This window comes from Cavia porcellus, unplaced genomic scaffold (assembly GCF_034190915.1).
Source record: "Cavia porcellus strain 051 isolate PalLab524CR breed Dunkin Hartley unplaced genomic scaffold, mCavPor4.1 scaffold_21, whole genome shotgun sequence".
Lineage (NCBI taxonomy): Eukaryota > Metazoa > Chordata > Mammalia > Rodentia > Caviidae > Cavia > Cavia porcellus.
The window spans coordinates 36,888,841-36,908,298 of record NW_026947504.1 but is presented as its reverse complement, the minus strand read 5'-3'; the positions used below and the strand labels follow the sequence as shown (position 1 = coordinate 36,908,298).

The window sequence follows — 19,458 nt, the reverse complement described above, 5'->3', positions numbered from 1 at the left end:
CAGTTTGTTGTGAGAGGAGAAGAGTGACAGGATATGCTGATAGGAGAGGATGCTGCATACGAGATGCAGTTACAGAGGGCATGTTCTTGAGGAGCCAGGAGGAGAGATCGATCTGATGTACTGTCGCGGGAGCGTGTGGGCAGCTGACCCAGTCCCAGGACTGCAGTGGGTGCAGAGGTGGACAGAGGTGACAGCTCCCAGAGGTTCTGTGGTGACCCTTTCACTGAGGAAAGAGAAAGCAAGCAGGACCGTCTGAGAGTGAGGACAGAGGGAGCAGGTGTTTTTCAGGGTCTAAATTCTGATCTGAAGGATCCAGAAGGTAGGAGAACATTCTGTTGGGCTTTGAAATTTTATTTTAAAATTTCTTCTGTTTGCACAAGTTTTCTTTATGTTATTTTCATTTGAAATTTCTGTTTTGGAATTCTAGGTATTTATATAATGAATACTTAAAAACATGGTGTTTCTATTTTTTTATGTTACAGAAAAGGCAACTGAAAGATAGAAATTGTAATTCATTAGAGATAAACTAAGGAGTGGGAACAAGATAGTGGTAAGTCAGAATGGACCCACAACATGTGTTACTTTTGCATTTTTACTGAAAAATATCTTTATCTTGCTTCACTTAGCAGCTTATTTCCCATTTTTGTCCCTTTGGCAGACTGCAATATGCTGTAGAGTGTGTGGATCATTGCCTTTCAGTGCCCTTTTTTCCTTAAATACTTGAAATTCTGGATCCCCAGTCATTCTAGATTGAGGCTGAATCCTTGAAAATCCTGAAAAGCTTCCTGAATTAACAACAAGAGATTCCTTTTTCACCTTTGTAACATTTAGTGTTTACCGTCTTCTTCGGACCTGCCATCTCCTCTTCTGGCTTCTGTGACATTGCATTACTTTCTGCTTTTCTATTTTCTGTCTGTGGCCTCTGGAGTTTCTTCCTTTTGCTGTTCTCTGGCCCTCAGCCTGTCGTTCCTGCTTTACCTGGCTCAGCATGGCGCTCGGCACTGTCTGTCTGCAGGCATCAGGATGCAGAGACGAGCAGGAGGAAGGTTCTGGCCCCGCGGCAACTCCTGTTCTAGCAAGATTGTTTCTGCTGTACAGAGCTTGATAATTTAAGCTCTGCAAGAGTGCTTATCTTTTGTCTTGCCACTTAGGTCCCTGGGGATGGGGCCGGTAGCGTGTCCCATTTTCCTCCTGTGTAACTGGGATCAATATGACAATTTCCCTGTAGGGTTATTGTGAAAAGTAAATGATTTAATGCAGGTAAGGTGTGAAGAGCAGCCTGGCACACAGGAAGTGCTCAGGAACGGTTTGCCGTTTCCGTTAGCCGTCCACCGCTCCGACGGCTGGCTATCACCTTGTTCACAGTCGCCTACACAGCTGTACCCTGACCGCCTTATTTACAGTATGTGCCCTTTCTCTGTCGTGGCTGTCCCCTCTCTGCTTTACTTTTCCTCCTAGCAGTTATTCCGCCTGAGATTGTGGCTTTACTGTTTTCTGTCCCCACCAGATTTGCGCACTGCTGTGTACCTCAGCACCGAGAGCATCCTCGGGCAGAGAGTCTGCGTTCAGGAAGTGTTTGTTGGGAGAATGAGTGACCAAAACACCTCCTTAGGTTTATCCATGAGTTTGCCGATGGTTTTGCTTTCCACTCCTCGCACTTGACTCTCAGTTTCATCCTTGCTGAAGTATGCTTTATAGTTCTGACAGCAAAGATCTCTCTCTGTTCAACTCTCCGTTTCTGTCTGAAATACTCGTATTTCCCCATCAGTCTTGAATAGTAGCTTGGAATTTAGGTTGGTTCTTATTTTGTCTTTATGTTCTGTGGATGGCATTAGTAATAATACCAGTATTATTTTACTTTTTGGTGTAGAGTATTCATCTGATTTTTTTTTTTTGTTTGCTTAGGTAACTTTTTCTTACTGTTTTTAATATTCTACTTTTTATTTTTGACATTAAGTGATTTCACTGTGAATTATCTGTGTAGGTTTGTTTTTATTTATACTTAAGACTTGTCCTTTTGTATAAAAATTTTTAATGCTTTAAATAATTTTAAACATGTTTTGTAGTCTGTAACTGACATTTGGGGATCTTAGTTTTTTTTATTTTAGTGATTCTTCTTTGTCGTACAGTTGAGAATGTCTCTTTAACAAAGCTTTTATCAGCCCTTCACTGTGTGGCTTGTTTAGAAACGGTGTCACTTCTGAGAACGTCTGTTTACTTCAGCCAAGTCCTCTAGACACGTCCTGTACTCAAGATCAACTTGTAGGAAATTTCTTCGCTTCAGTAATATCAAGTTGAGTCCCAAATTGTGTGAGGACAGGTTCTTGTCTGTAATTTCTAAAGGAAAGACGTTGGCCTCACTCGTAAATCACAGACCTCAAGCCAGGCGTGGTGATGCACAACTGTAATTCTAGCACTCAGAGGCTGAGGCAGGAGGATTGCTGTGAGCTGGAGACCAGCCTAGGCTACTTAAGTGAGTTCAAGGCCACCTGCATACACAGTGAGACCCTGCCTCAAAAACACAAAACAAACAAAATCACAGGCCTAGATTGACAAATAAATGTACTTATTTCTTCTTTCTAAATTCTGCATTTTTTAAATTGAGGTTATTGCCTGTGAATATCTTTTGTAGTCTCAGTTCAACTTCTATGACTTGTGTAGGCCTCAGATCTCATACGAGGTCTCGGTATGCATGTGACCATTAAATCTTAAGCCTCCAGATGACTGTGGCCCAAACTCCCAAAGGAGTGCTGCATCGTCAGCTCGGGTGCCTGAAGTCTTTCTCCTCTCTTTTTCCTTCTTCGTCTTCCCCCGTCCCCTTCCCAACTCTCCTCCTCCTTCAGTATTTTAGGTATGTCTCTTACATTCTGGTAAGATCAGCTTTGTACAAAAACGGACACTTGTTACATTTGCCCAGCATTCCTACATGTTTTATTGTGGAAAGTTTTATTTTTATTGTCCCTATATATTATTTTTGTAGTTCTAATTCCATAAGTTCTTGAGAGTCTTGTGCTAGTTTATTGTTTTTGATGATATAGTTGAGAATTCTTTGTCAGCGGAGCTTTGCTTGTAGGATTTATGTGTGGACAGAAAGGGATGTTCATGGGCTGGGGATTTAGCTCAGTGGTGTAAGCACCTGCCTGGCAAGTGTGCGGTCATGAGTTCGATCCCTAGTAACCCCCCCCCAAAAAAAAAAAAAAAAAACAGAAAAAAGAAAGGTATGTCCAGTGTAATTCTAAAACGTGTATGAATTTTGAGCTGTATTATAGACCTTTTGAATGCTGGGACCATGTCATACGCCTTTAGTGTTCTCTTGTTTTAAAAATTAAGAGTTGACTCTAAACTAGACAAAGACCTGTGAGATAACTAAAATTCAGTTTGATACTATTTGTAAAGGTTATGTAGTCCTCTAGTCTATGAGAATACCATTGTCCATCTTGTTTTAACATTTTTAGAGTTGGACAGAATAATTTTAAATATCTTAGGTGTTTCAAGTTCAAATGAGTGGCCTAACTTTAAGCCAAAGAAAAACAAGATTCAATCTAGTAATTAACCTTCCTGGGAGTGGTGTGGAATTCCTCCATTAGACTAAAGAACTAATAATGATCTCCACCTTTCTCCCCAGTGATTGAAAGACTTGTTAATAACTTTACATATGATTTAGTATCACTTATTAGTATGACGACAAAAATCCCTTCAGTGTCCCAGCTGCAGTAACTGATTATGGACAGCCTGGGAATGCCGAAAGGGCGCAGTGATTGCTGTAAGTGGGATTGCATCACATTTGGTGTGAGAAGCTCAGCGGCAGCTCCAGGACGCATCCAAGCTGCAGTTTCTGGTAACTGTTACCTTTGCTAACTTAGATAGTATCTTCTGAGGTGACTAAAAGTGTCCCTTGACTCCAGGAAGATTTAAAGTTAAGAATAAATAGAAAATCAAAACTAATAATATTAGTAGCAATATTTTTTGTCAAGGAAGATGTCCATATTTGCACGTTTACTATTATTCACTTAGAATACTGATTATATATATGGGTGACAAGGGTGTTGTGCATGCAGTTTCACTTTAAATATATTACGGAATATTTTAGATTTGTGGGTTTTTTACATAAATATTTATGCTGATACTTTATTAGGATTTTAGAGATGTTAAATTACTTTACTATATATTTATTAAGATTTATAAGTATATCTACATGTAAATTAATATTTTTAAGTAAGTCTGTGAAGGAACTAAGAAGAAAATAAATTATATTAAATTCATAAAAGATAATTTTTGTTGGCATTGTGTCAGCTAGATTTGTGAAGGGGATATCATTCTAACCCTAAAAGAACCTTCTAAGGCCAGGAGTTTAGCTCAGTGGCATAAGCGCCTACTTGGTAAGCACGAGTCATGCGTTTGATCTCTGGTACCAAAAAAAAAGGACCTTCTAAAATCTTATAGTTTTGAACATGGAAAAAGTTTGTAGTAGAAGCTACAAGATTTAAGGAAGAAATAAGTTATATAACAGTGCTTTGCATTTACAAAGAGTTCATGTTTGTTCAGAGAAGTAATATTTTAAACAGATTCCTACTTAGATATTTGTTAATAGATATTCTGATCACAATTAAAAATTACAAAGTGCTTTTTAGAGCTAGAGCTTAACCGCTGAAGTTTAAATTCTCTGAAGTCACTTGATTTGTGGAAGAAGACACCACGGTAGTTCAGTAGGCAGTGGTGATACTTGTCACTACAAGGACTTAAAGAGTTAATATACTCTTCTGGATTAATCAATATATCCATGGGGGGGGGGGCAAAATCTTGATATAGCCTCCCCCATATACCATACAGAAAAGTGAAACCTCTGGACCAAAACCCCTGAAGTTGTGAGCCGAAATGAACACATTCTGTTGTAGGTAGGGGTTGTGCAGAGAACAATTAGAGTCAGGACATGGAGTTTATAATGGTTACTGGGAGTTAACACAAGAAAGTGCAGGAAGTCTGTCCGCAATACCACAGACATAGAATATTTAGTCAAGGACTAAATCCCACAGCGATGTCCCACATGAGTCCAGATGAAAACCCAGAGCTCATGACAGTGCCTCCCACGAGTCCAACTGGAGGTCCAGAGCCCACAAAAAGGACTCACGCCAGTCTCTTTTACGGATCCGTGCCGGGAAGACCCAAAGGTCAGCAGTGGAAGCCAGGAAATCTATGCCAGCCAGGTGAAGGAGCTGTGCTGGTGGGATGAGGGTTCTATGCTGGAGCTGAGAAGTCACACTCACAACAAAGACCAGGGCTGGCCTGAAAAGCACCACAGCCATCCCGAGCTGCTCTGACGATAAGCGCAGTCGAGTACATGCCAGGAAGCCAGTGTGACGAGTTCATCCTGGAGACCAAGTGGCACATGTCTTCCCCTCTTGGAGCCAGGAAGCAATGCTCGATGTGAGGACCAGAGCTTCTCCGGGAGAACCAACAGCTCAGACAGCAACTCGTAGGAGAACCCACAATGCCTCAATGCCTCAACGCAACAGCTTTTCCTTCTCCATGTCTCTATTTATGCTGGCAACTTTCCTTAGGTGGAACATCTATGCTCAGCCCCATGCTGATGTAATCCAGCTGGCGCTAAGTTGACCACCATCTTCATCCATAACACATTGCCACCACCTTTAACCATGGTGGTGTGTACATGACTCCATCGGTGGCATGGGAGAGTCCCATTGGGTCATACAAGGCAATGGCGTGGAGAGCTGAGCTGCTCACTCATGCAATTGCAAAGCAGAGCACAAGGCAAAGAGTGCCAGCCAGAGATATGCCCTCTAGCCACCCACCTCCTGCAATACTGGTGGATGAACGCACTCACGAGTGTAGTGCTCTGATCCAGGCACCTCTAGACATCTCTCGGTCTGGTCACTGTGACAGCGGAACTCACATAGCAGTGTGTTTAAATGTGTACTTGGGTGGTACTGCATGGCAAATTAAAACAGAATGATGTTGTTTGCAGCAATGCTGATAGAATTTTATAGGTAATACTGAAGGAACCTGGCAAACTTTTATATGACACTGATAAACAAGCAAAACTAATCTGTTATGTCCAGGTCACAATAGTGGTTGCTTTAAGGGACTGCGACTGATTGAGAGGAAACATGAGTGAGTTTTCTGGGATATTAAGAAATATTCTGTTTTGACCTCCTGGTGTTTAGATGATACAGAATTTTTTGCATACTTAATATATGCTCATTTTATTGTGCGGATGTACCTCAATTAAAGTAAGTTAAAAATTTTTATAAAGTCAAGGGTGTTGTGACTCCTCTTCATTCTAGAATGCTGTCCAGTTACAGAACCTTTCCTTTCTCAAACTTTGTTTATAAAAGAAGAGGTTGAAGCTTATAGATATTAAGTGATATGCTCATGTGATCAGAAGGCCTAGGAGGTAAAAAGGATCTATAGTTTAGGATTCTAAGCCTATTGCTGACCCTAGATTGCCGTTTTTTTTTTTTTTTTTAGACTTAGGTGTGATATTTAAATGAGATATGGTATTTTTCTTAACTTAGGAATGGTACTTAAATTAGGTATGGTATTTACCATATTTTTATTACAACTAGATGAATAAATGCCATTCTTTTTAGTTATACAATTTATTTGAAAAATGGCAGTATTTATTTGAAGAGTAGACATTAAAATTCATTACCTTTAATGTTTAATTTCAAATCATAGATAAACTTTGTTTTTTGCCTACTTATTTTTCACCAAATAATTCCTCTTAGATTTAGAAATCTCATATATTAACTCTTTAGGTCCTTGTAGTGAAAATATCAGTGTGAACTATTGGAATTGATGTTTCTTTTTATTAGCTATTGACAGAAATGTTTTCCTGCTTATTCTACAGTTATACAGATGAATGTACTAGAAAGTAAGATACTCTTTTTTTCCTAGAAGTTAACTGAGTAAACAGAAGTAACATTCTTGAACAAAAATACCACCTTGTTCTAAATTGCTTACTGTATGGCTTTTTGAAAGATTAAACAAAATTGACAAACCCTTAGCCAACTTTATCCAAAAAAGGAAAGAAAAGACTAAGAACCACACAATTAGGAATGAAAAAGGTGAAATCAAAACAGACCCTGTAGAAATCCAGAAAATCATCTATACCTAGTTTGAAAACTTGTAACCTAATAAAATGGAAAACACAGAAGAAATGGAGTGATTCCTAGATACATATGAACTACCAAAGCTGAATCAAGACGATATAAAAATCCAAAATAAACCAGTATCAGTGAAATCAAAGACGTATTTAAAAATCTATCAGCAGGTGTGAGGATGTAGCTCAGTGGCACAAGCTCCTGCCTGGGAAATGCAAAATCAGGAGTTTGATCCCTGGTACCAAAAGAAAAAAATCAACAAAGAAAAAAGCCCAGGCCCTGATGGATTCACTGCTGAATTCTACAAGAAATTTGGAGAGACCTTACACCACTCCTTTTCAAACTCTTTAGTAAAGGAAGAAATACTCCCAAATTCATTTCAGGAAGTAAGCATTACCCCCATACCAAAACCAGAGAAGGACCTAACTAAGAAAGAGAATTACTGGCCAATTTTCCTAATGAACATAGATGCAAAAATCTTCAATAAGATACTGACAAACAGAATGCAGCAAATCATCAAGAACATTATACACCATGATCAAGTGGGATTCATCCCAGAGGTGTAGGGATGTTTCAACATACGTAAATCCGTAAGTGTAATGCATCATATTAACAAAGCCAAGAACAAAAATCATACAATCATCTTAATAGATGCAGAAAAACCTCTTGACAAAATCCAGAACCCATTCATGGTAAAAACCCAACAGAAAACTGAAAGATGGGTTTTATCTCAGTCTGATAGAAGCCATCTATGATAAACTAACAGCCAACATCACACTAAATGGACAAAAACTGAAAACTATCTCTCTAAAATCTAAAATGTAAGGAACAAGACAAGGATGTCTACTGTCTTCATTCTTATTCAACATAGTCCTGGAAACTTCAGCTGGAACAGTTAGACAAGAGAAAGAAACAAAGATAGGAAAGGAAGAAGTTAAATTATTATTTGCAAATGAAATGACACTCTACATAAAAGACTCAAAAATTCCACCAAAAGACTACTAGATTTATTAGGCAAATTCAGTAATGTATACAAAGTCAACAGTCAAAAATCAATAGCCTTCCTATACACGAATAACAAACTCACTGAGAGAGAAATAAGGGAAACAAAACCTTTCATAGCAGCACCCCCCCAAAAAAAGAAATACCTAGTAATCTAACAAAGGATGTAAGACCTCTATATTGAAAACTACAATATTCTGAAAAAGAAGATTGAAGTGGATATTAGAAAATGGAGAGACATCCAATGTTTTTGGGTAGGAAGAACCAGTATAATGGAATGGCATGCTACCAAAATAGTTACACAGATTCAATGCAATCCCAATCAAAATTCCAATAGCATATCTCACAGAATTAGAGAAAACAACCCTAAAATTCATCTGGAACCAGTAGAGACCTAGAATAGCAAAGGCAATCCTGGACAACAAAGACAAGACAGGGGACATCACGATTCCTGACTTGAAATTGTACAATAAAGCTACTGTGGTTAAAAACAGCTTGGTATTGGCAAAAACAGACCCAAAGATCAGTGGAACAGATTAGAAATGCAGAAACAACTCCAAACACACTAAGACTCCTTATCTTTGACAAAAGTGCCAAACATAGTCACTGGAAGAAAGATAGCTTCTTTAATAAATGATGCTAGAAAAACTGGCTCTACACATGCCAAAGATTAAAACTGGACCCATATCTTTCACCATGCACTAAGCTAAAATCAGAATGGATCAAAGTCTTAGTATTAAACCAGTTATAATAAATCTACTGGAAGACAGAGTAGGTAAAATTCTTGAAGATATTGGTGTAGGCAAAGACTTTATGCACAAAACCCCAACTGCATAGGCACTGTCATAAAAAATCAACAACTGGAATCTCTATTGAAAAGCTTTTGCACAGCAAGAAAAACCACCAACAGAGTGAGGAGATAACCACAATGTGGGAGGAAATGTTTACCAGCTATACCTCAAATGATTACTGCTGAGAACATAGAAAGAACTCGAAAAAAGTTAGACTTTCCAGATTTAAAGACCCAATCCAAAAATGGGTATCTGAGATGAATGCACACTTCTTAGATGAAATACAAACAGCAAGCAGATATGTGAAAAAATGTTCAACATCACTGGTCATTCGAGAGATGCAAATTAAAACAACACTGAGCTTCCACCTGACCCTAGAAAGAATGGCTGTTATCAAGAAATCAACCAGTAACAAATGCTGGAGGGGCTGTGAGGAAAAAGGAATCTTTCTCCACTGTTGGTGGGAATTCAGAATTGTGCAACCACTGTGGAAATCAGTGTGGAGATGCCTCCAAAAACTAGGACTAGCGTTCCCATTCAATCCAGCTATTCCCCTTCTAGATATCTTCCCAAAAGAATTAGAAACATCATACCACAGTGATATATGTGCACCCATGTTTATAGCATCACAATTTGTAATAGCTAGATCTTGGAAACAACTTAAATGCCCATTGACTGAGAAATGGATAAAAAGGATGTATTATTATACAGTGGAGTACTACTTAGCCATAAAGAAGGATAAACTGGAAATTTTTAAAGATAAATGGATGCAACTTGAGACCATACTCATAAGTGAAATAAATAAGACACACATGGGTAAACATCATAATATTATCTCACTGGTGTGAGAAGCTGAAAGAAACAACGTGTATATATATGTATGTATTTGTATAGAAAAAGCTAAGGTTAAAGAAAACAATAACAAATTAATATTAGAATTATAACAATGTATAGACAGATAAAACCAAATAATTTAAAATATTCAGAAAGACAGGGAAGTAGGAAGAACTTGGTAACTTAAGAGGGAGCCTTTGCATCTATTGGAGAAGGCTGTACGAATAGCAGACCCTGTCTCTTAACATGGCGTGAAGGGAGGGCTCTGCAGAGAGGGCTCTCTTACTTCCTGGAATCCTGGAGAGTGATTCCACGACACAGCCCGCCCTCTTTCTGCTGCTCAGGCCTTCGGGTAGATTTTGCAGACCAGGCAGTTCATTTTGGGTGTGTGCTGAATCCTTGTTTCCAGAAGGTGCCAAAGCGATTAGCAATCCTGTTATTTCATTTTTTAGGGGCTCAGGTATTTATTATTGTAGCATAGTTCATATTTACAATGTTACCTTCTGAGAATAAAAAGTGGTGACAATTATTTAAGACATAAAGAAGCACAGGGCAGTATAAAACTGTGTACCTTCCATGGTGTCTAAGAACTTTACTGTATTATTATCTTGATATCTTCCATAAGTGTTTCTTCAAATTCTATGATTTTCCCTCAACTTCAGAGAGAGAAATTGATGTTCAGTTGTGTCTTGTATTCGATTATATGAATGTATATTAGTTTATGTGTTCTGACCATGAATATTTGGGTTGTTTTCCGGTTTTCATTAGAAGCAGCAGTGTTAAAGGCATTTACATATAACACTGATATTTACTATAGGAAGAGGAAATACTGGATTTCAGAAGAAGTCAGGCCTACTTGCTTGTAATAGAATAAGGTGTATTTCTGTCTTTCCTGTAGTGCAGTGTAGGCATTCTTGTGTTTACCCGCAGATCTAACCATTTATTCTCCATATTTGAAACCCTAAATGCTAGCAGTGTTGTTTGTGTGACCATTAGAACAGAGGTCAATGGTGCTGTGTAACCATACTAAACTCTCAAAAGAGAGCAGCAAAAGAAGCCCTGTGAGCTCTATTGTTTACACAGCCTGGAAGCTGTCACTGAGTCCTTAAAGTGAAGCATGACATTGTGCAGCAGCGCGCTAATGGACAAAGAAGCACAGAGCAGCATCGAGGATGTCCTTCGGGAAGCTGACAGAGTCTGTTACAGACGTAATACCAAGCCGCAGTGAGATGGAACCGAAGACTTAGGGAGCACAGGCCCACTTCTGTGAGCTGTCGGGCCTGCCTCAGATGGCACATCTGGCTTCTTGAGCAGTTGGATTCAGACCATTTATGCGCCCATCAGAATGCTAAATGACAGGACAGGGTCAGCAGCAGCAGACTTGGAAGGCAGCCCGTGGCCCAGCTTTGCAGGAAGTCTGCAACGCGGCTTAGCTGGATGTGTGTGCAAAGCGGACTACAGGTAGCAGGCTCCCAGGCGACGTTTAAACAGCAGTGTTGGGGGAGACAGCACGAGCCAAGGAGGGCTCTTGGGGTTCACTGCATTGCGTCCAGAAGCAGCCAGGCCGCCTTGGTAGGCTGCAGCTGAGGGACAGCCTGGTGTGGAGTGTACGGCCAGGCCCGGCTTGCTTCTGTGGGCGGGGGCTTCAGACTGGCTGTGTAGTCAGAAAAGCAGGACCACAAACAGTGCCAGGCTATTTAAATAGCGGGCACAGCTGCTAACAAAAGGGAAAACTTGATGTGTGCTCTGCTGGAGAAGGTTGTTAGCTGCGTTTTTGTCTTTGATTATAATCAATCACACTGCGGAAAGAATTTTTTTTTTGTCTTTTTCGTTTTTATCGGTTACCAGCATGCGGGCACACATACACACATGCAGAAGTATAGTTGCACTCCACTGCTTTTCACCTCTTATCAAAACAGAAAAAAAGTTCAGTTTGAAACATGGTTGCCTTGAAATATTAGAAAGAGAGCAATTTACCCTAAGACTTTTATCCTTTGCTAGTCTCATCGTATTTGCATATTATTGACAGAATGCCTTAAAAACTGTTAGTGCCCTGCAGCCAATAATGTAATAATTTTTAAGACTTCAAGGTACCCTGTAGCCATTTTACTGTCCACCAGTCTCTAGTTTCTCTGGTGTTATTTCTTTTACTTTCGCCTTTTGAGGGCCCACAGTAGAGGCTGTGTGCTAACTGAGGGCGTTCAGTAAGTGTTCAGCTGGACTCCAAGGGTTAGGCTGTTAGTGTCCAGTCACCTGAGTGGAGCTTTCCCAGTCATTCTTGCCCTGGGTAGTTTCAGGAAGTAACCTAATGTCAGCCATCGAAATATGCCGAATTGTAACGCATCAATATTTTCTTTAATGCCTTCTTTGTTCCAAATTTGCAACCTTTTGGACTTTTCTTTCATTTTCTTATCTTGACCTTAAGAACAACATCACCTGTTTTTTAGTACTAGGAGTGGAATTCTGATGTCAGGTAAATTAACCCATTTGTGACAAAAGTTGCAGTTTGCTTCGTATTTGCATGGACTTCATGTATGTTATGTAGGAAAATTCAAGGAACAAGAATTTGAAGAGAAAAGTTTTTTTTATTATGTTCCACTGTTTGCAACATTACAAAATGGAACACTCGGGGCTGAGGATTTAGCTCAGTGGCATAAGCACCTGCCTGGCAAACACAATCCCTGTGTGAGTTCAATCCCTGGTAGCCCCCAAAAAGGTAAAAAAAAAAAGGAAAGAAAACCCAAAAACGGAACACTAGGCATAAATGCGTTAAAGGCATGTGGCAGATATGGTGGGGTGAAATGTGATATGAATAAGGGATTTGACGTACTACAAGTACAAGCGTAGCCATCGCGAGAGAGAAGGTAGAAGTGCAGAGGAAGAGACAGTTCAGGAAAGAACAGCCAAGATCAGGCCGCGAGTAATAAAAGTGCCTCACCTAAAACCCAAAGAGACAACTAACTTGTGTGCTGACAAACTTTAAAACTTCATTGTTTGGGCTGGGCGTGGTGGCACACACCTGTAATCCCAGCGCTTGCGAGGCTGAGGCAGGAGGATGGCTTCAAGTTCAAGGCCACTGGGAGCAAAGTGAGCTCAAGTCCAGTCTGAACTGCATAATGAAACCCTGCCTCAAAAGACAAAAACAAAACAAAACAAAAACCCTTCATTATTTGAAGGCGACATGTTTTATATTATATGAAACAAAATACCTTCTTATGTGCTAAACTTTTAATTTATTCGAATTCTTAGTTACATTTGGAGGTCTCTGTACTTGGGATGAGTCTCACTTTTCACACCCTCAAAATATGAATAATATTTTTACATATGAATTAACTGTTTTCAGGATTATGTTGCTAATCCTTATCATTTGTAATTCGATGAATTAAATGGTGAGCAGAGAAAATCATCTTGGTTATAAAAAAAAATTAGTAAAATATGCCAGTAATTGTATTTCAACTCTTGTCCTGTTTCTAAGCTTTTAATGCTTTTTAAGAAGTTATGTATTCTTGGATTAGGATGGTAATAAATAAAGGTATTGACTTTCTGTTATACTATTAAAATTATTAGATGAGAGTAGTCTGCATTGCCCTCTATGGGTGATTAAATGTTTACAAAATAATTACTGCTTATGTATTATTTGTGTGTATTTAGTAACTATGTCAATACATATACTTCAGATAAAAGAATTTAAAAGCAAACCTAATAGTTAGGGCCATGAATTGGCAAAAAGTTGAACAGGAGATTTTGAGCAAATATATTTGTTTTTGTTTTATCAACTAAGTTGGTATTGAAAGATTTTGGCAATTTAATGTTTTGTTCTTTTTTTTGTCAGAGCGCCACCCCCGATCCGGCGTCCCAGTCGAGAAGTGAGACCTCTGAGGAAAGAAGTGGCAGGAATAGGAGCCCGGGGACCTGTAGGCCGAGGACACCCGATATCAAGGAGTGAAAAACCTTCTGCAAGTAGGGACAAGGATTATAGAGCGAGAGGGAGAGATGACAAGGCAAGGCTGTCTGCTGTGGTTCCCTCCCCGAGGCGAGGTGCTGACCTGGGTGACCATTAGCCTGGGTCTTGTGGGCTTTTCAGGTTTTGATGTGGAAGAGTTATGAAAGATTCAGAACCTAAAAAATGGTCTTTATTTGTTGAAGACCACAGTGTAATGCAGAGAACCTCAGAGGCATGGTAAACACACACACACACACACACACACACACACACACACACACACACACACAGAGGAATAAAAGTAGTACAATGAATCCTACGTAGAAATATTCCAAATAGAATTTGAAAATTTTTGGAAAATATTTTGAATGAAAATGAACAAGAAGTGAAAACATAATTGTAGGGATATAAAAAAGCCGATAAATATATTCACAGAATACGATGAGGGATATGGTTTTCTGTTGTTAAAAATAAAAAATCTTTTATTTATTTGAAAGTATAGAGTTAAACAATATATATGTTTCTTTAGTAAGAAGATTTCTCATGGTTAATGCTCATTATGGTCATGAATTTAACTTGGGAGGTTGAATGGCAGATAGGCACAGCACTGTATGAAAATTCTCACAGACAGTGAGTTACAGATGATCTTGCAGAGGAAGGCACGAGCCAGGATGATCTGATGCATCTTAGTGTTAGTCTTAGTGTTAGTGAAAAGCCTTAATTTAGTCAGAAGTTTTTAGCAATAGTATTTCTGTTCCATTGTGATACCTTAAATGGAACTTGGTCTTCATTTTCACACAGCACAGGAAAAGAACTGTGGCCATGCGTTACTGGATATTCCTTTGCTAGGTAACATTCAGAGTAATCACATGTAATTCATGAATAGTCTTGCAAAATAGGTATCTTATACCCATTTTAAAGTTGAAGCCAGTGTAGAGAACTAAAGTCACTCGCAAAGGAAGGGAATGGAGTCCGGAAGAACAGAATTTGTAAAGTCATAATATTTTTGTCCTGTTTACTTTAAGCCTTTCGTATTGTGTTGTATTCTCCTATCAAGCTAGATTTTGCAAATCTGGATTGGATTGAAAAAAAATTCAGAATAATTAAATATTGAGTTTAAAGTGTGACGGCTCTTAAGCTAAGAACAAAACCAAGCAACATTTGTTGAATGTCAGATACATTTTTTCTGGAGATTATAAAAAGTCTTTGATTTGTACTGTTTCCAAATACTTTTCTAAGTCTGATTTACTCTTTCATTGACATATAAAAGTACTCAGAATGTTACTGAAAACTAAGTCATGTGTTTAAAACAAAACTGCAGTTGTTTTGCAGATAAAAGAGACCTTCTGAGTCACTGTGGAAATAAAAGGGACTAGAATTTACAAGACAAACTCATAGAAATTTCATTTGAATTTGAGAGGTCTACTCAGCTCAGTTCTGATTTTCATGGCCCTTGAAGTGTTCAGCAGGATACTGCCGTCTCAGGGACGAGCTGAAGCTGATGGGTTAGGTATAACTGATAGAGCCACTCCAGGCAGATGCGTCTGAAAGCGGGTGTTGGCAGTATCCTCAGAAGTGTGGGAGTGTGTCCCCCTCTCTTTTTCTTAGTAAGTTTATATGTTTCATCTAACTTTAAAAAAATGAAGCAGGATAGACTAGAAAATGGAGCGTTTATTGCTCATGGTAAACGTAGTATTACTGTCAGAAACAGTTATATACATACATGAAATTTAGTTATATGAGCATATCTCATGATCTAGAAACACATTTATTACTTTGTGTTATGGACAGAAGTGTGGAAGTTGCTGCTGTGTTCCAATCACTTAATTTTATATATGTCAAAAAGTGAGGATAAGAGAAATTATTTCTCTTTTTCTTTTTAGTACCAGGGATTGAACTCACAACCTCATGCTTGCCAGGCAGACGTTTAGGCCACTGAGCTAAATCCCCAGCCCTGAGAAACTATTTCTCTTGTCTGAGTTCTCTGATATATTTGGGCTTTTAACTTAGTAACAAATGTTACTCTTCCTTGAGCACACTTAATGCGTTTTGGAGTTTTCTACAAATGACTGCTTTTGAAGGCTTATACATGTGTTGATTTATTTGATCCCTGCACTTGGCTGTGAGCTCAGCATAAATTTCTGTTGTATGTACGGAGAAGCTGAGGCACCATGGTCTTAATTGCTAGTAAATGGTGGGGCCAGAATTTGAATCTTGATTGTCATCTCAGAGCTTTTAATCATCGTGTGAAAGAAAAACCATGGTATATGTGTATGTATATGTATATAAAAATAGTTAAGACAGTTACACTGCTGATTTCTTTGAGTTCGCTGAACTCAGAGAAATATAAACTAGTGCTAGAAATATAAACTAGTAAAAGCATACTTGAAAATACTTGCTATTTTATTTTAATTTACCATGAATATTTCTTTCTAGTGAGAGTACTAGTTCATTTTCTGATAGTGAGTGCATTATTATTATTATTATTATTATTATTTTGCTTTTTTAAATTGATAAGATTCAGGTTAGATCCATAGTTAAAATGGTATTTTTATTTTTTGAAATTTATTTATTTACTTTTTCCAACTCCATTTTATTCATAGATAAAAAGAAAGAAAAAAACTGCAACAGAATTTTAAAGTACATCAGTCAGGGGGCAACAATGGTACATACATTACACATTGTCACCCCAAATCATTCACCCAGAGCACAGGACGTCTGCCTTTAATTGTGCAGACAATACTGGCGCAAATCTTTATCTTCAGCCAACTCAGAGAAATCAGCAGTGTAATGGCCTTAACTATTTTTGTATACATATTCAGACACATACACACATACGTGTTTTTCTTTCAGCCTGTCACACTAACGAAACACTGTGATGTTTACGCATGTGTATAATTACTTTATGTAGTGATCTGTTGTTGAAACCTTATAGTTTTCCTCCTTGAGGTTCACAGAGTCTTTCATGAGGCCACTCTGTAACCCCGTTTACCTAACAAATCTTTATGAAGCTGATGCTTTGTGTCAGTCATACTTGTAGGTGCTAGAAATATAACCTAGTAAAGATGATCCCTGGTCTCAAGCTGAGCATTTTCTCATTGTTGAGAGGGAGTTAGATGAACAAGGTTACCTTACACTGTAGTTTTCCGTCTTCCTTGAATGTAGCTGGTGTCTTGGTCTGAGCTCTTGTAACAAAACACTGAATAAATGCATGAACAATGGAAATTTGTCACTTCTAGCTCTAGAGGTTGGGAACCCCAAGATACGGATCCAGCAGACTTAGTGTCTGGCGAAGGCCAGTTTCTCATGGATGGCCCTTCTGTTGTGTCCCTCAAGTTCCCTGGAGGACCAATCCCATTCGTTAGGGTCGGGGAACTCATGACTAAATTAACTTCCAAAGGTCCCACCTTTTAATAATAATGCATTAAGAACTTGGCTTTATTTAATTTTAATTTTATTTTTATTAGCACGTGCTTGTAGTACAAAATGTTCGTATTCCTCGTATGGAGTTGGCGCCCGTACCTAACACGTCTTAGTCCTCCTCACCCCCTTTCCCTGCCCTCCCTCTCCCTCCTGCATCTGTCTCTCCATCCCATCTCATCTGAGAAGGGTCTGTCTCTAAACTTCCTGCTTTGTGTTTCGCTCTTTCTTTTTATTTTGGATTTCACATATAAGAAAAACCAGTGTGTCTGGTTTATTGCGCTTAGCATTATGATCGCCAAGGACATCCATTTTCCTGCAAATGACTAAGTTTACCTTTATTTATGGCAGCATAGTAGTCCATTGTGTAAATCCCTCGTTTTCTTTGACTGTTTATTAGTTGAAGGATAGGCTGATTTCAAGACTTAGCTGCTATAGATATGGATATTCATATGTCACTGTACTGTGATATCTAACTCTGTCAGGAAGGTACTGAGGAGGGGAATAGCTGGATTGAATGGAATTTCTAGTTTTAGTGTTTTGAGGAATCCATAGTGCTTATACTAGATCACATTCTGCCCAACACGTGGAGGGCTTCCACAGCCTCACCATTGTCATTATTTGATTTCTTGTTGATGGCCATTCTTCGTGGAGTGGGAAGGTATTTCAGTGTTATTTTAATTTGCATTCTCTAATGTCAGAAATGTTGAGCATTTCTTCATGTATTTATTGGCCATTTAAATGAATTCTTCTGCAAAATGTCTATTCATTTCACTTGCTCCTTTTTTCATTGGGTCTTTCATTTTGGGAAATCTAATTTAAAAAAAAAAAACTCTTTCTATAGTCTGAATATTAGTCCTCTGAGAAGTAGCTAGCAAAAATTTTTTCCCACTCTGGATGTTCTGTCTTCACCCCATTGTTTGGTTCTCATGCTGTGCAGAGATCTGATCTTGATGAGATAAGATCATGAAGATCGTGATAAGGTCTCATTTGTTGATTAGTACTTTTCCTGTGAACCAGGTTTCTGTCTGGAACTCATGGCCTGTCTGTATGATGTCAAGAATTTCACCTATTTTATCTTTCAGCAGATTGTTTCTGTTTTAACATTTAGCTTTTTGATCCTTTTTGATTTTAATTTCACATGTGGCAAAACATGGGGTTTGGGATAAGGTTAATGTTAAATGCAGTGTATTAGTGGGAAGTATTCTGGTTAACTTGAAACAGGCTGGACCTGGGGCCCTCGCGTTTGGCTCAGGTGAGAGCTACATTATTCTTCCTGTGTGCCTGATAATAGAACAGCGGTGGTGGAAGCCAGGGATAGAGGATAAAGAAGGACTTTGAGGGTAAGAAGGGAGTTAGTGTGGTGTGTCTAGTGCTTACTGCAGTTCCTGGTATGTGGTTTTAGCTGTCAATCTGACGCGAAAGTAAGACACAGAGAGAACGCGCAATCACTTTTTTAAAAAAAGTAAATAGTGAGGTGAGTTCAGGAAATCTTGTACTTGTTTTGGGCATCGGATCCAGCTCATAGAGGAGTAAGTTTGTCAAGTAGGAGACGGTGGCTGTACAGGCCAGAAGGTCAGCTGTCATTCAGCATCCTCAGGATATCCCTGTGACTGGGGACCAAGTATTATTGCTACCGCTAGCCACTGGCTGTCAAGTCAGGTCACTCACTGCCAAACGGGAGGGTTGGCTTCTTTGTTTGGAAGAACTTTTCTCTGAGAAAAATTCCTTCTTCTGCTGATCTGAAAGCTACCTCTTTTTGTTACTTTTTAAAATCCTGATTCTTTTCTTTACAGTAGTGTAGAACAGGCTTGTTAGTTGTGTTGCTTTGTTAGCCTCCTCTTCTTTTGCTTAAGTATCTTTAGTTTCTTTGGTCCTCTTCTGTATGCTGTAGTGTATGAGCCCTAGTCATCCTTCCCTGGGTATAATTAATCCATCAGCAGGACTCAGCTGGTAACTAACCAGGTTCACATTATCCACCAGTGTGAGAGGCTGAACAACGAAATGCAAAAACTATTATTTGTACTTCGGGTGAAGCTGTATTAATCTCTGACTCTGTAGTATTTGGTCGATCATTCTAAATCTCATTATCTGCCGTAGAATGGTTAGCCACTATTATTAGAAGATATTTAACAGAGCTTTCTTGATATGGGTAATTTAGATATTAGTAAAAACAGCTAAAATATTTTGCTTTCAAGAGGAAAAAAAAAGTGTGTCAGCCTTCTTGCTAACAATGAGCTTAGTAAACTTGTGAAAATCTAAGGCAAGAATTCCAAGGTCATTTGAGAGTCACTGCAATTAGTATTATGCATGAGTAATGTATAATGGGTGAGATTAGCTTTATAGT

General features: G+C 38.8%; 1 protein-coding gene across 4 annotated transcripts in view; it reads left to right on the top strand.

Moving 5' to 3' along the window:
- Positions 1-19,458, top strand: part of Katnal1 (katanin catalytic subunit A1 like 1) — a 74,853-nt gene that overhangs the window by 36,691 nt on the left and 18,704 nt on the right. For 3 of the 4 annotated variants that reach the window (XM_013141227.3, XM_013141228.3, XM_003477413.5), the window contains exon 4: positions 13,581-13,749. In XM_013141227.3, coding sequence (XP_012996681.1) covers positions 13,581-13,749 — 169 coding nt within the window. Of the gene's footprint in view, positions 1-11,001; positions 11,210-13,580; positions 13,750-19,458 lie in introns of those variants that run through there. The other variant, XM_063232573.1, reaches the window with a different exon arrangement.